At 49.0% G+C, this 14,305-nt stretch overlaps 1 protein-coding gene across 3 annotated transcripts in view; it reads left to right on the top strand.

Moving 5' to 3' along the window:
• Positions 1-14,305, top strand: part of HDLBP (high density lipoprotein binding protein) — a 41,164-nt gene that overhangs the window by 22,366 nt on the left and 4,493 nt on the right. For 2 of the 3 annotated variants that reach the window (XM_059822359.1, XM_059822360.1), the window contains exons 6-25: positions 1,128-1,334; positions 1,808-2,023; positions 2,866-3,072; positions 3,287-3,394; positions 3,957-4,061; positions 4,527-4,605; positions 5,311-5,450; positions 5,750-5,854; positions 6,118-6,231; positions 6,562-6,648; positions 6,813-6,944; positions 7,258-7,476; positions 8,321-8,542; positions 8,773-8,991; positions 9,684-9,822; positions 10,587-10,741; positions 11,380-11,484; positions 12,213-12,347; positions 12,923-13,066; positions 13,257-13,442. In XM_059822359.1, the coding sequence (XP_059678342.1) occupies positions 1,128-1,334; positions 1,808-2,023; positions 2,866-3,072; positions 3,287-3,394; positions 3,957-4,061; positions 4,527-4,605; positions 5,311-5,450; positions 5,750-5,854; positions 6,118-6,231; positions 6,562-6,648; positions 6,813-6,944; positions 7,258-7,476; positions 8,321-8,542; positions 8,773-8,991; positions 9,684-9,822; positions 10,587-10,741; positions 11,380-11,484; positions 12,213-12,347; positions 12,923-13,066; positions 13,257-13,442 (3,024 nt within the window). The remainder of the gene's footprint in view (positions 1-1,127; positions 1,335-1,807; positions 2,024-2,865; positions 3,073-3,286; positions 3,395-3,956; positions 4,062-4,526; positions 4,606-5,310; positions 5,451-5,749; positions 5,855-6,117; positions 6,232-6,561; positions 6,649-6,812; positions 6,945-7,257; positions 7,477-8,320; positions 8,543-8,772; positions 8,992-9,683; positions 9,823-10,586; positions 10,742-11,379; positions 11,485-12,212; positions 12,348-12,922; positions 13,067-13,256; positions 13,443-14,305) is intronic. The other variant, XM_009808905.2, reaches the window with a different exon arrangement.

Here is a 14,305-nt window from a genome sequence, read left to right as displayed (position 1 = left end):
TAGGTTTTGATTTCTTACCTTTAGATTCTTGAGTTCATAATCAAGATGGTTGTTCTTGTTAGGATATATTGCAGTCAGGTGTCATAGTGTGTTTTAAAGTGTAGCATCAAAGGTAGTTAATGCAATAGTTAATACCATGTCTGCTTAGTGCTGTTCAGCCCATGTGTCATACCCTGCCAGAGGGAAGAGGAAAGGGACAAACCCTACATAATGTGCATCTGAAAAAATAGTTCGGGTCATACTGCCACACATCCACGACCCACTGTCCTCAAATATACTTCCTGCTGCCCTGGCCCCAGGTCTGAAAGGTTGTGTCTGTATTCCAACTTCTCCTAGGCTTGGCTGGCTTCAGTACAGGAACACAGAGTTGATAAGTCACACCAAGTGATCTTTTTTGATATTTTTTTTTTTTTTCCCCCCATTGTAGCTTGAATTTTACTGTTAGGATTTACATATTCACAGGGATTGAATGCATGGTAGCAATCATAAGCTACCAGGTCAGTAAAAACTCAGTGAGAAGGGAAGAACCAGGCCTTTAATGGTAGATTGAGAGAAGCTCTTGGGACGCCTTTTCCAAGAGGGGCCTTCTAGAAGCAGTCCCGGGAGCAGCATGTGCTACATTGAAGGCACCTTAGCACTTAGTAGCGGTAAGCATCTCCTAACTGTCTGCCTGCTGGAATAGGTTTCTGGTGTTGAATTTCTGTTTCCTAGGAGTCAGACTGTGTGTCTTGTTCTCCGTAGCCTTGGCAGCGGATGTCAGAGTTCAGATAAATTCCACCCATGAGCCATCATCTCAGTTGCTGTCTGGTACTGCTCCAGTGTCTTACACTGCAGCATAGGCACCTCCTTGTCTGCACCTAAAGGCCTTTGCTAATTCAGAGTACTACTCCTGTGCAAACAGAAGGGTTTTGAGGGAAAGGTGGCTTTTAGACTCCTGGAATACAGGCACCGTAGATGAACTGTTCTGGTACAGTATCAGTCCTCGGACAGAATGTGCTGGGAAGGCATTGTGTTTGCTCCTCAGTGATACTGCTAAGCAGCATCTAACTTGCTTTTCCTGGCTCTGTTCCTGCAGATCTGCCAGTGCAGACAAGGGTTCTCACAGGTGCTTCGTTCCTGTGTTGCAGGCTTCAGCGACAGTTGCCATCCCCAAGGAGCACCACCGTTTTGTCATTGGAAAGAATGGTGAGAAGCTGCAGGACCTGGAGCTCAAAACTGCAACCAAAATCCAGATCCCCCGCCCGGATGACCCCAGCAACCAGATCAAGATCACCGGCACTAAAGAAGGGATTGAGAAGGCCCGACACGAGATCCTGCTTATCTCTGCTGAGCAGGTACTTCAGTACTGTGATCTTTCTCATGGCATTAGCTGGACAGCCATTTTGCTTCTCCGTGATATATTAGATGTTTGTAGCCACCGTGGCCACAGTCAGTGGCTAATATGTTAGTTTGTATGGAGACATATACTGTGCCACTGGCTGTATGAGCACCGCTGCCAAGTTCTGCAACTTCTGGTTCTCCATTTTGTCCACCTCTGAAGTCAGATAAGCGTGTTTCATATTTGAAGTGAACCGTATTAGGTGCCAGCTGAGATAAGGCAGGAGTTCACAGAAGTGAATATAGTAAATCATCATCAGCAACAGCAGTATTTGTAGATTGAAAGGGATGGAGATCTACAAGCCTGCAAACTGAAAAGGGTGCTTGGGCCAGAGTGACAAGCAAGACAGCACTGGGAACTTAGCTGTGTCTGGCAGAGACTGTAATATGGAGGGCAGTTCCCACCAAGGTCTGTTCTGGGCTCTTCCAGGATAAGCGTGCCGTGGAGCGGCTGGATGTGGAGAAAGTGTACCATCCCTTCATTGCTGGCCCTTACAACAAGCTGGTGAGCGAGCTCATGCAGGACACAGGGACGCGCATCAACATTCCTCCACCCAGCGTTAACAAGACGGAGATAGTCTTCACGGGAGAAAAGGAGCAGCTAGCCCAGGCCGTGGCTCGTGTTAAGAAGATCTATGAGGAGAAGGTATGGATGGTCCATAAAGCTTCACATCTTCCCCCCACCTGCTCATACTCCCTCTTCCCTTCTTGTTCTATTTTTGTGCATCCCTGTGTTGCATCCTCCTCATGTCTGCTCTGGCTCAGCAGCCCTTGCAGTATATGGCCCTGGATTTTACCATTTCCTCACTCAGCAGAGTGGGACTTGGGGTGATACTACCAAAGAGGTGACAGATTTCTCGCTTTCCTGTGTCATGGGAATTAGCAGACCACAAAGAGCTCCTCTGGCTCTTTTTCACGCAGGTGCTACTAAGGAAGGAAGTGTGAAGTCTACAGTGGTGGCCATTTAACAGTATCAAAGTTGCTACATAAGTAGAAGTTGCTGAAGAGTGAATTTCACTCCAGTTTATTTTACACAGCCAGCATTGCTGTGAATATCCTTGTTGTGGATTGTTGGGCTGTTTTTCTTCATGGTTAGGTCTGTATTTGTACCAGTCTGGATTTCAACAGAGATCATCGGCTTATAGCCTATTAGCCTACATGGTGTGGCATTACAGTACTGCCTGGGGGACAGCTGGGCATTGAGCCCTGTTGTGCAAGAGTGTGTGTGCGTATGCGGTCTCTTCCATGTAGTGTCCCAGGGAGCTTGACACACAATACTAGTTTCGTACGTCACCTGCGAATGTTTGAGCACAAGGCTTTCTGTAGACAGGGGCCCAAAGGGTGCTAGGGTACTGCAGAACCACTGTGCTCACCTTTGCTTTGCTCTTTGCTGGGTGCAGGGTTTCACTGCATCTTGTGCCTCTTCCTTTCGCTCTTGTCCTTTCCTGCCCCCTTGTGATTGATGCCCCAGTGCCTCTGCCCCTACAGAAAAAGAAGACTACTACCATTGCCGTGGAGGTGAAGAAGTCCCAGCACAAGTATGTCATCGGCCCCAAGGGGAATTCCCTGCAGGAGATCTTGGAGAAAACTGGAGTCTCTGTCGAGATCCCACCCACTGACAGTAGCTCGGAGACGGTGATACTGCGAGGCGAGCCTGAAAAGCTTGGGCAAGCATTGACTGAAGTCTATGCAAAGGTACTGATGCGATGGGCTAGGCGGCCTTTGAAAATCCCATGAAGATACATCTGTGAGCGCTGATAGGTGTAGGGGGAGCGATCTCTGTTGGGCTGTTAAAGATGCAGCTTAGAAATCAATACTGAGGATGCAACATGGGAATCGGAACTGAATTTTTGTGGAGACCTCTTCCAGTCTGCCTATCAACCAGCTTCTCTGTTTTCCTGTCTCTCAGGCCAACAGTTTTACCGTCTCCTCGGTCTCTGCCCCCTCTTGGCTTCATCGTTTCATTATTGGAAAGAAAGGACAAAACCTGGCCAAAATAACTCAGCAGATGCCAAAGGTATGGATGAGCTTGTTAGCTTAGCACCCTCTGATGTAGAATATGGTTTAGTCCAGATCACTTTTTGTAGAAGAGAAAAATGTATGGGTAAAATGCATGGGTAAAACCAGGGAGGAAATGACACAGATCTTAATATTAAGGGGAGCCTCTCTTTTACTGCCGCAAACACTACTCATCCTATGTTAGCCTCATGAGTTGAGCCTTTCAAAGGAAGCTTTATGTGGTACTATTTTGAGAATTTATGTAGTAGGACACCTGCAAATGCTGACTTCAATGAGGCTTCTCCCTGGGGAGTTAGATGATATCTAGAGAAAGACTAGGTGAGTAACTTCTCCAAAGCCCTTGCAGACTCCAGGACAGCACCAAAGCCTTGGGCTCTAGACAGTGTGATATGGCCCGCATTGTAAATTACCTACTTCTGAAACCATGGGAATGGTGTGTGTACTTTGTGGGAAGGAAACCATCTCTTAGTGGCAGGGATTGATGGCGTAGGTCTGACCAACAGCATTGACCTGACGTGTATCTTGGAAAATTCTTACTGGATTCATTGCTGTGTCTCAAGGTTCACATCGAATTCACTGAAGGAGAGGATAAAATCACTTTGGAAGGACCTACAGAAGATGTGAATGTGGCTCAGGAACAGATTGAAGTCATGGTCAAGGATCTGGTAAGTTGGTGTTACTAGTTCCAGTACATAAGAAGAAAGTGGGGGAAGACGGGGCAGCAGAGCAGAGATGTTGAGGTGTGTATCACATCCATATGATCTCTTGACTTGCTTAACAGAACTTGCAGAAGACAAGTTGTGTGGCAGATGGATGAAACCCTTGGTTGCAAAGCTTGCCCATAGCATTCTTAAAAAATCAGCAGCAGGTCTTAAATCTTTTGATGCAGAGAAGGAAGGATTCTCTTTCAGTTGTAGCTGGAGAGGCATATAAGTCCCTTTAAATGTTTCACAAGCATGTTGCTTTCAGCTCACACCAGAGGAGTGCTTCTGCTCTGCTTAATAGCAGGAGGAGAGCTTGTAGCTGACTACTGGAGAGTCAGTGCCAGTACTGGCAGTAGGCAGTTACTTAGGGCACAAGACAGGAGAAGTGGTGGCCTACCCTAGCTAGCCCTATACAATTCTTTATAGATCAACCGGATGGATTACGCAGAAATCAACGTTGACCACAAATTCCACCGACACCTCATTGGCAAGAATGGAGCTAACAGTAAGTGGGGTGCCTTTCTAATCCTTCCTATGCTCAGACTCTCCGTGTTTAGTAGCTCTTATAAGGGGCTCTGTAGCTCATCCAGTGTGCTCTTTCCATCACGTTTCCGCTGCTCTTCTGAAGTGGTGTTGGCACAAGGAGATAAATGGGCCGTGAGGCCTTGGGGTGGCTTTAATGTGTGAAAGGTAGTCAGGAGGTTGAACAGTGGTGGGATTACTTTGCCATGTCCTGGAGGAATTTTTTGTTTTTTGGTTGGGGAATTGTCTTTGGGTGTGGTGTGGTTTTTTTGGGTTTTTTTTTGAAGTTGCTTTATGTGAATTACATTTTAGCTGCCGATTGGGGGTGGTGGAAGTCTGCTTGGTGAGTTTCTCCCCAAAAAAAGAATTTGGGATTAGAAATGAATGATCATCTTCTGATCTAAATGTGGTGCTGTTTGGGGAAGAAACCGATGCCTCACTCCAGCAAGCAAACAATTGTATCTGTAGATGCCACAGTATTTACTTGTACAGGTTCTTGAGTGGCACAGATCTGCTGTTGCTGAACTCCAGGGTGAAGAGGCACTTTCCCCTGTTTCAACCCCACCCCACTGGCCCCTTCTCAGAGGCTGGTTTACTTCTTAAACAGGCTCTAAGCAGTGATAATTAAGGTGCCTTGCTTCCAAGTCTTGGCCTAGCAGACTGTGTCACCACAGTCCTTGCCTTGAAGTTAACAGGATTAAGGACCTCTACAAGGTGTCTGTGCGCATTCCCCCGGACAATGAGAAGAGCAACCTGATCAGAATTGAAGGAGACCCACAGGGGGTCCAACAGGCCAAGAAAGAGCTGCTGGAACTCGCTTCCCGTATGGTGAGTAGGATGTTATGCTTGGGAGGCCACAGGATTTGGGCTCTTATGGTCCCTTGTAAACCTTCTGGTGCAAGTGTGTGCCCCTTACCCACTGAGTACTTGGATCTCATGACAAGTGCGAGTTACTCTTCACAGATGTGTTCCTCTGTTCCCTTGGATACCCCTTCTCTGTCAACCTAGAGTGAATTTTGTCTAGAGGAGAAAAGAGGGACGATGCTGACAAGTAAACTGTCAGGCAGCAAACTGGTAAATAAAAGTATGTGGCTCTCCTGCCTCAACGTAAACTCTGTTCTCATCAGGAAAATGAACGCACCAAGGACCTAATCATTGAGCAGAAATTCCACCGGACCATCATTGGGCAGAAGGGCGAGCGGATCCGGGAAATCCGGGAGAAATTCCCAGAGGTAAGGCTTTCTAGGAGATGAGGAAACCAGAGGGGATATTTCCTACTTGGGTAGTAGACGCATTGTCTACTGAAGTCATAAATTCGGTGGCTCTGTATCTAATACGTATGAGAAGATAGTTCTTTTGGCCAGAGGCTGCCAACGTGGTTAGCCTTTTCTGAATGGGACAGGGGATGTATAGGATCCCTCCCGACCTTTGTATGTGTCTGACACGGCAATTCTTGCATTTAATTGAGTTGACTATAAATAACCACCTCTTGCAGGTTATCATCAACTTCCCAGACCCTGCGCACAAAAGTGACATCGTCCAACTTAGAGGTCCCAAAAACGAGGTGGAAAAGTGCACCAAGTACATGCAAAAGATGGTGGCAGACTTGGTAAGGGGGACTTCTGTTTGCTCTTCTCTCCTACATGCCTGGATAACCCTGGAATAAAGCAGAGCTGTATTGGCTTGACTAGGGCTGAAACACCTCAAGATGAGGGAGCTGTGGACGCTGTTCTGGCTGGATTGGGGCGGGAGGGTAATACCTGTTATTTAAGAGCTATAGGGGAAGGCACTTTCCTTTGCTTAGTCTAGCAAGTGTGTCGTATAGAGAACTTCCTTGGGTCTAAGCCTGTTGTCAAAAGCTTGTTTGTCGAGTTCCTGAGACGGGGCCTTGCTTGCCATGACAGTGTAATCTTCAGTTCTCCCTTCCTTTCTCCCTTAGGTTGAAAACAGCTTTTCTATTTCTGTCCCCATCTTCAAACAGTTCCACAAGAACATCATAGGCAAAGGAGGTGCCAACATCAAGAAGGTGAGATATTTTTCCTATCTCCGGTGCTCAGTATGGTCGCTGCCTGCAGCTAAATCCCACTCACTGCTCTCTCCTGCTCATTGGTGATGTCAAATATAACCTCCAAGAGCTTTTTTCTGACATGGGACACCTCTGAGATGATTTTATTTTTTCCTTTGTGGCAGATCCGTGAAGAAAGCAACACCAAAATAGATCTCCCAGCAGAGAACAGCAACTCGGAGACAATTGTTATCACAGGCAAGAGAGCAAACTGTGAGGCTGCTCGCCACAGAATTCTTGCCATCCAGAAGGAACTGGTAAGTGAAACGCCTGGCCTGTTGCAGATGAGGGACTTGAAAATGTGGCTAGAAGAAGACGTAAATACAGAAGTGCTTGTAATGGGGGAGGGCAGGGAGGAGACAAATCTGAGTGCCAGTCTGTTCTTGACTCTTAAACCTACGTTTGTGGCTGCTCATGTGTCAGGAGTAACCAGTCTCAAACCCCTGTGGTCAGGCATTTCTTACACACAGCTCTACAAAGCACCTAGCAATGTGGGAGTTGAAGGTAAGCAGAGTGGGCACAAACACATTTCTGCAGCTTGACTAACAGCCTGGTGCTGTCCTCTCTTAGGCCAACATCACCGAGGTGGAGGTCTCTATTCCTTCCAAACTGCACAATTCCCTCATTGGCGCCAAAGGCCGCTTCATCCGCTCCATCATGGAGGAATGTGGTGGAGTCCACATCCACTTCCCCACCGAGGGCTCTGGCAGTGACACCGTGACCATCAGGGGCCCAGCCCAGGATGTGGAGAAAGCCAAGAAACAGCTGCTGCACCTGGCAGAGGAGAAGGTGAGCCTTGTCTCCTAGGGGAAGGAGCAGATTGTTTTGGCCAGCTGTTTCTTTTCAGGGGTTGAAGTGATCCCCCCTGCCTGCTGGGAAGCCTCTGGCATCAGCCAGCCTAATCCTCTTTTGAGGGATTTGAGTACAGTTTGGACGATTAAAAGAAAACTATGCTTCCATCCTTGTGGCAATGAGTTCTTCCCCCACGGGTAGAAGAACTGGCTGTAATGCTTCTCTCCCCAGGCTGGGGACATACTCTCAAAGGGTTAAGGCTCCCTACTCCTGTGGTTTGAATGCTCTTGGGTATCCACACTTCTCTGAAACAGCTTACTCTGTCTATCTCCTTTCTTTTTTTGTTGATCTCTGAATTCCAGCTCCAGTTCTACCATTTCACTGCATGTATCCAGGTTTGAGAATCTCAGGTTACAAGACCTTGCTTTGAGTTATGACTGACCAACTGGTCATTTTAATAGCAAGAAAAAACCCTTTCTAATACCAGCATGTGAATGTGTTCTCCTGATCGGTTGGTTGCCTCTACTGCCTAGCTTGCAGCAGTCAGTTAGCAAATGGTTATGCTGCCTTGTGTGAGTGTCAGACCCTTCTCCCGGGGAAGTCTTTTCTGCTCATGTTCTCACAAGTCATGCTGAGCGTAGAGTTAGCTTTTCAGCCCTGAGAACATCTTTCGGGTAGTGTAAGACATCGTATACCTTTTTGACTTCGACAGCACGCTGCATCTACCTTGCTCTTGCAACACTGTGTATGTGGGTGCAGGTAACATACCTACATGCTTACATGATGCTGATGTGCATTTTCTATATATTGACATGTTCCATGGGTATCTGACTCCTTTCAGCAAACAAAGAGTTACACCGTGGACCTCCGTGCAAAGCCAGAATACCACAAATTCCTTATTGGTAAGGGTGGTGGCAACATCCGTAAGGTGCGTGACAACACTGGGGCCCGCATCATCTTCCCAACCTCTGAGGACAAAGATCAGGAGCTGATTACTATCATGGGAACTGAGGAGGCTGTCAAAGAGGCGCAGAAGGAGTTGGAGGCCCTCATCAAGAACCTGGTATGAACTACTTTTTCTCCTTTCTTGCCTGTCGCTGTAGCAAGATGTAACGAGTCAGTGTGGAGGACCTGCTTGTCCTGAAACCATCTGCTGCCCTTCATGGGAGCTCAGGAAGATCCTCCTCTCTGTCACTTGTTGGGGTGAGGTTGTAAACTGATTGCTGTTAAGTGCAGTGAACTCGTGCTTATTGCCAGGACAGGCGGGGTTGACTGGCTGTCATCTGTTGGCAGGATAACGTGGTTGAAGACTCCATGGTGGTTGACCCCAAGCACCACCGCCACTTTGTCATCCGGAGAGGGCAAGTTCTGCGTGAGATCGCAGATGAGTATGGTGGTGTGATGGTCAGCTTCCCACGCTCTGGTACCCAGAGTGACAAAGTCACCCTCAAGGGAGCCAAGGACTGTGTGGAAGCAGCGAAGAAACGCATCCAGGAGATCATCGAGGACCTGGTATGTCACAGGAAAGCTGTTTCTTCTATACTTTGCTGCTTCAGCAGTGCCCTCCTTGAACCTGCTGCACAGCCAAGTTTTAGGTGAACAAGTCCCACAGTAGTTCTGGGATTTGAAGCTTTGCTGTCAACATATAGGGTCTGCAGACTTTAGATCCCAGCCTTGGGAATGGCAGCTGGCTCCAAAATGCAATGCTATATGAAGGAATTGCCTCCCCTGACCATCTTGGTTTTTAGGAGTGGAAACAGGAGACACTTCCTTGGTGTGCTTCTCGACATTAAAAGATTGGAGCCTTCTTGTGCCTCTCCATGCCTGGCCTTGGGCAGTGGTTGCTCTCTGAGGTTTCCTGTGCTGTTAGTATTGTCTTTTGGAAGCAGCCACCTGTTCAACCTGTTCTTTTCCTTATCTTTTTCCTTTCTTCTAATGCTTCCTCCTCTTCAGGGTAATAGCTTGAGCTTTGGTCTCGGAAGCCTTTAACATCATGGGTTGGAGGAAGCCTTCATTAAGAAATCCTCTGTTTAGTTCTCTGAGAGAGGAAAGATTGTAGGAAACTTTCAGTTCTTCCCCTGTCAGCAACTGTTACTTTTTCTAACTCCTTGCTAAGTCCATTATGGATTTCACCATGCACAAGCATCCTGTTTTCTGGTGTGAAAGAGGCTGCATTGCAATAGAGCAACTCTGCTTTCTCACAGGAAGCTCAAGTGACAATCGAATGCACCATCCCACAAAAGTTCCACCGCTCCATTATGGGCCCCAAAGGATCTCGGATCCAGCAGATCACCCGGGACTATGGTGTCCAGATCAAATTCCCTGACAGGGAGGAGAACCCAGGTACATCCATGGATGCATGTTTGCATGGTAGTTGGCATGATCAAATGAGTGTAGTGTAGCCTACACTCCATCTAGGTGGAGATGTTCTACTTAAAATCTATGGAGAACTGACCCCAGGTGTTCCTTGCAGTGCCCCTGAATCTGAGCTTAGCATCAACCTTGCCCTCTTGGGAAGAGGGGACAGTTTTAGGAGGTAAAACCGCAGACCTAGGTGTTCTGAATGTGTTCTCACTGCCAAGCGCGGGGAGTACGAAGACCTGCCCTGGCAAAAAGGGCTCTACAGGCTTGCCAAGGTCTCTCTGATCTTTCATGCTGTCATTGCTGGGTGTATTGAATTCAGCACAGCTGGGGCCTGTTGGATCCTCTGGCCTAGCACCAGCCATCCTGCTGTAACATCCAGTGCTGTGCTGATGAACTTCCCTGCTGTGGAAGAAGCTGCCAGCCTTACTTGTTGCCTCCGCTGACGTAAGAGTGCAGCCTCCACTTCCGTAGTGCAGCTGCAGGTCCTTTCCGTGCAGGCAAAGGCAATACCAATGCTGTGCAGAGAGATGTGGAGGAGACTGTCTCGGTGGATGGTCTTGGGCTGCTCGTTCCAGGCTGAGCCATGGCAAGCTGCCTGTGCTAAGAGTAACCTCCTCCATAGCAGTCTATAGGGTCTGACCTCTTGTGGCAAAGCCCAGGCTGAGCCTGAGGATCTGGAGAGGGAGATAATGAGCAAAGAGGGGGCTCTGTGCATTTAACATGAAGAGTTTCCATGTTTCCAGCCCCTGTTGCAGAGCCAGTTGTGCAGGAGAATGGCGAGGAAGGTGGGGAGGGCAAGGATGGGAAGGATGCAGATCCCAGCTCTCCAAAGAAGTGCGATATCATCATCATCTCTGGCCGCAGGGAGAAGTGCGAGGCAGCAAAGGAGGCGCTGCAGGTATGTGGCTTTCTAAGCCTCTTAGCCCTGTAATGTAGCGATGCCCTGATGCAAGAAACTCACTGCAAGCTTTGGTGGTGGTGGTATAAAAACTGCTCCATCAAGGCTGCAATCCAGGTGATCACTGATGCTAACTTGTGGAGGTAGTCTGTACGACGCAAGGGAAGTCCTCTGATTGCTCTGTGATTTAGCCTGGCGGCTTGAATCATGGTGCCTGACCTCGCAACTGCTAGAGCTTGTAGGCAGTCTCGAGTTACTTGCCATAAAAGCATGACATGCTTGTTTTATGGAGCATGGCTGGAAGAGAAAGAGGCTGGTTGAGGCTGAATCATTCTAGCTTTAGCAGACCTTGCCATGCTCCTTTAGTGATGTTGCCCAAGTCTCTGCTAGATGGAAGCCAAGGGTATGAAAACAGCCTGTCCCCAGAGGCGGGGTTTAACATCGTTCGTTTGGAAAAAAATGCTTTAACAACCAACAGGTCATGGTGTTCGCAGCTGTTCTCTCTTCCTGTAGAGTTTGTATCCTGACTGCAAGGGAGCATGCCTTAGTTCAGCAGCACGTTCTTTTGGGCAAGTATATGGCAAGCTGAAAGACAGGAGAAGTCTTCCAAGTGGTAAACTGTGCTCCCTCCCCTGCAGGCTCTGGTTCCTGTCACCATTGAGGTGGAAGTTCCCTTTGATCTTCACCGTTACATCATTGGCCAGAAAGGAAGTGGGATCCGCAAAATGATGGATGAGTTTGAAGTAAGTTGTTGCCTTTCCTCCCATCTCCTCTCTCCTGGAGAATCTGTAAGTGACCATGTTTGTGGCGATGGCAGTCAGTTGTGACATACTTGGGACCTTCATGGCTTGACCACGGAATACAGGCTCTGTGATAAGAAAATGAGACCTGTGTGATTTAGTCCCTGGTGCCAGGGCTCGGTAGGTTTTGTGCTGAAGCTGTGTGATCGGTGTTGATGCTGTGAGTGTTGCGTGACTTGTTTGGTGCCTACAGGGATTCCTCACTAGTTTGAGTTGTTTTCATCCTAGGCCACGGGAAACAGCTCTGCTGTGCCTGCCCGTTTGGGAGAATTCCCCAGAAGCCCACAGGGACTCTTGAGGCTGATGCAGGTTGGCTGCAGACAGCGCTACTAAACATATATTTGTTTCTTGGCCTCTCCAGGCTGGCACAGGGACTGCTGGGGACTGAAGCCCTGCAGCAAAGCAATCTGATACAGATAATGGCTGAAGAAACAGGGTTCTAGTCAAAAAACCATCTAGACCCAGTCCCAGGCAACTGACTCTAGGTGTCCCTGTTGGAGCAGGAGGTTGGACCAGATGACCTTCAGAGGTCCCTTCCAACCTCAACCATTCTGTGATTCTGTGGTTCAGGCTGTGTGGGTGGGAGCTGGTCTTGGCGGCAGGGGAGATCAGCGAGGTGCCAACCTGCAGTGAGCAGTGATACAAAACGGTAATGGCTACTTGTTACTCAGGTGAACATCCAGGTCCCTGCTCCTGAGCTCCAGTCGGATATCATCACCATCACTGGGCTGGCTACCAACCTGGACCGTGCCAAGGCCGGGCTGCTGGAAAGAGTGAAGGAGCTGCAAGCAGAACAAGAGGATCGGGTAAGGCCTGTGCCTCTCCTTCCTCCTTCCAGCCAAACAGGGCTTCAGCCTCTGGTTGTTCCTTTTTTTGTTCAGACTCCTGGTACCCCTCTCCTTTTAAGAGGACCCTTAGCTGCTCTGCAGGGGTGCAGCACTTGTAAGTGGGTTACCCAAACGTAACACGTTTAACATGAACTGACAGGAGAGTTTTGAGATTCTATGTTAGGTAACTTTGGACTGCCCAGGGCTCTATCACACCTTTGTGTACCTTTGAGACACTGCAGGGTGGGAATCTCACTGTGCTATTCTCTGTACCTATTCTCATTGAATCCTTATCACAGCTCTGAATAAGTAGGTGAGTTGGATGGTCGTTTGCTACTTGTAGTTTCCTGCTGAATTTGGTGAAAGCACAAGGCCCCAGCAGACAGATGTCTTGGGTGCTCTTCTGTAGCCACGTACGCTCAGGCATGACCCTGCAGAATCTGTTCTGTACATCTCAGAAGCCAGAAGGAAACGCTGGGACTTAGATGGACATCACTGGACCAGTCATGGTATGTTCCCTGCTGTTGTATCTCACTCTGCTTCTCCTGTTCCAGGCCTTGCGAAGCTTCAAGCTGACAGTCACTGTGGATCCCAAGTATCACCCTAAAATCATTGGGCGGAAGGGAGCAGTGATCACCCAGATACGCACAGAGCATGAGGTCAACATCCAGTTCCCCGACAAGGATGATGAAAGCCAGGTGAGAGGTTAGAGGGCGTGCAAGGAGGGCTGCTGGTTGTCTCTGAGCATAGGAAGCACAGCATCTTCTCTAGGGCTCTGAACTCCCTGTGCTGCCTTTGGATAAGGTGGAGGGTAAAAGGGATTAGCAGGGAGGCGGCTTGCTCAGCTGCATATGAGCGTGGTCTCTCACACGTTTCCCTGTGCCCCAGGCCCAAGACCAGATCACCATCACTGGCTATGAGAAGAATGCTGAGGCTGCCCGGGATGCCATCATGAAGATCGTTGGCGAGCTGGAGCAGATGGTCTCTGAGGATGTGACTCTGGACCATCGTGTTCATGCACGCATCATTGGTGCACGTGGTAAAGCCATCCGCAAAATCATGGATGAGTTCAAGGTGAGCAGTGGGGCGATGCAGCGCGCAGGCTGGGCTGGGCCTGGGTGGCCAGTGGTGCTGCTTGCTCCTGTGCTAAGAGCTTGGTAGCCGCGTGGTGCTAGGGGCTGAATTCAGGAGCGTGAAGGCTCACATCTTGTGGTCCTTCTGCCTGTTGAGCACCTTCAGCCGGAACAGGCGCGAAAGAAAAGCCGGTGCTGTCCTGCTCACCTCCAGCTTTGTCACCACAAGCATATGAGCAGAATCCCTGGGCTACCTGGACACCACACCCAGACACCAGCTGAAGCATCCCCACCTCAGCTGTGAGTCACCCTTCTTCTGGGAGCCAGGCAAGGAGGAGGCTGAGCTCTTCCTGTCTCGCTGGAACACAGAAGAGGAACCTGGAAATGCATCCTTGGTGCTCTGGGTTAGCCCTGCAAACAGCACTGAGCTCTGTCCCTCTGTGCAGCCCTTTTCTTGCGGACAGGGTCCCGGGCGGTCTTCAAAAGGAGGAGGTGGTTATGTCAGCTGCTCAGATGACTGGAAGTGGACAGTCAGGCCTGTTGCTGGGGGGCTCTGGGAGGGGACTGTGCCTAGATCCCCTCAGCTTGAGCTTAACTCAAGGAAATCCTCTGGATTTCTTTGTCTCTCTAGGCCACTGTTGATTCCCTTGACTTTGGGAATCTTGACACGCTCTCAGGGCTCCAGATTTGGCAAAGTCAGTGACTCTGGGAAGGACCGGGACCTTTTTTCCTGACAGCGTGTGGCAGTAGCAGCGTGCTTTACTCTGCTGGGGCAGCAGTGAATGTGAATCCAGAGTGACGAGGCTTTGGAGACTTGTATCTTGGCTGGGCTCAGTTGTTGGAACAAGCTGTTTGGTTCCCAAA

The sequence above is a fragment of the Gavia stellata genome, chromosome 11, assembly GCF_030936135.1.
Source record: "Gavia stellata isolate bGavSte3 chromosome 11, bGavSte3.hap2, whole genome shotgun sequence".
Lineage (NCBI taxonomy): Eukaryota > Metazoa > Chordata > Aves > Gaviiformes > Gaviidae > Gavia > Gavia stellata.
This window is presented reverse-complemented; position numbering and strand designations above follow the sequence as displayed.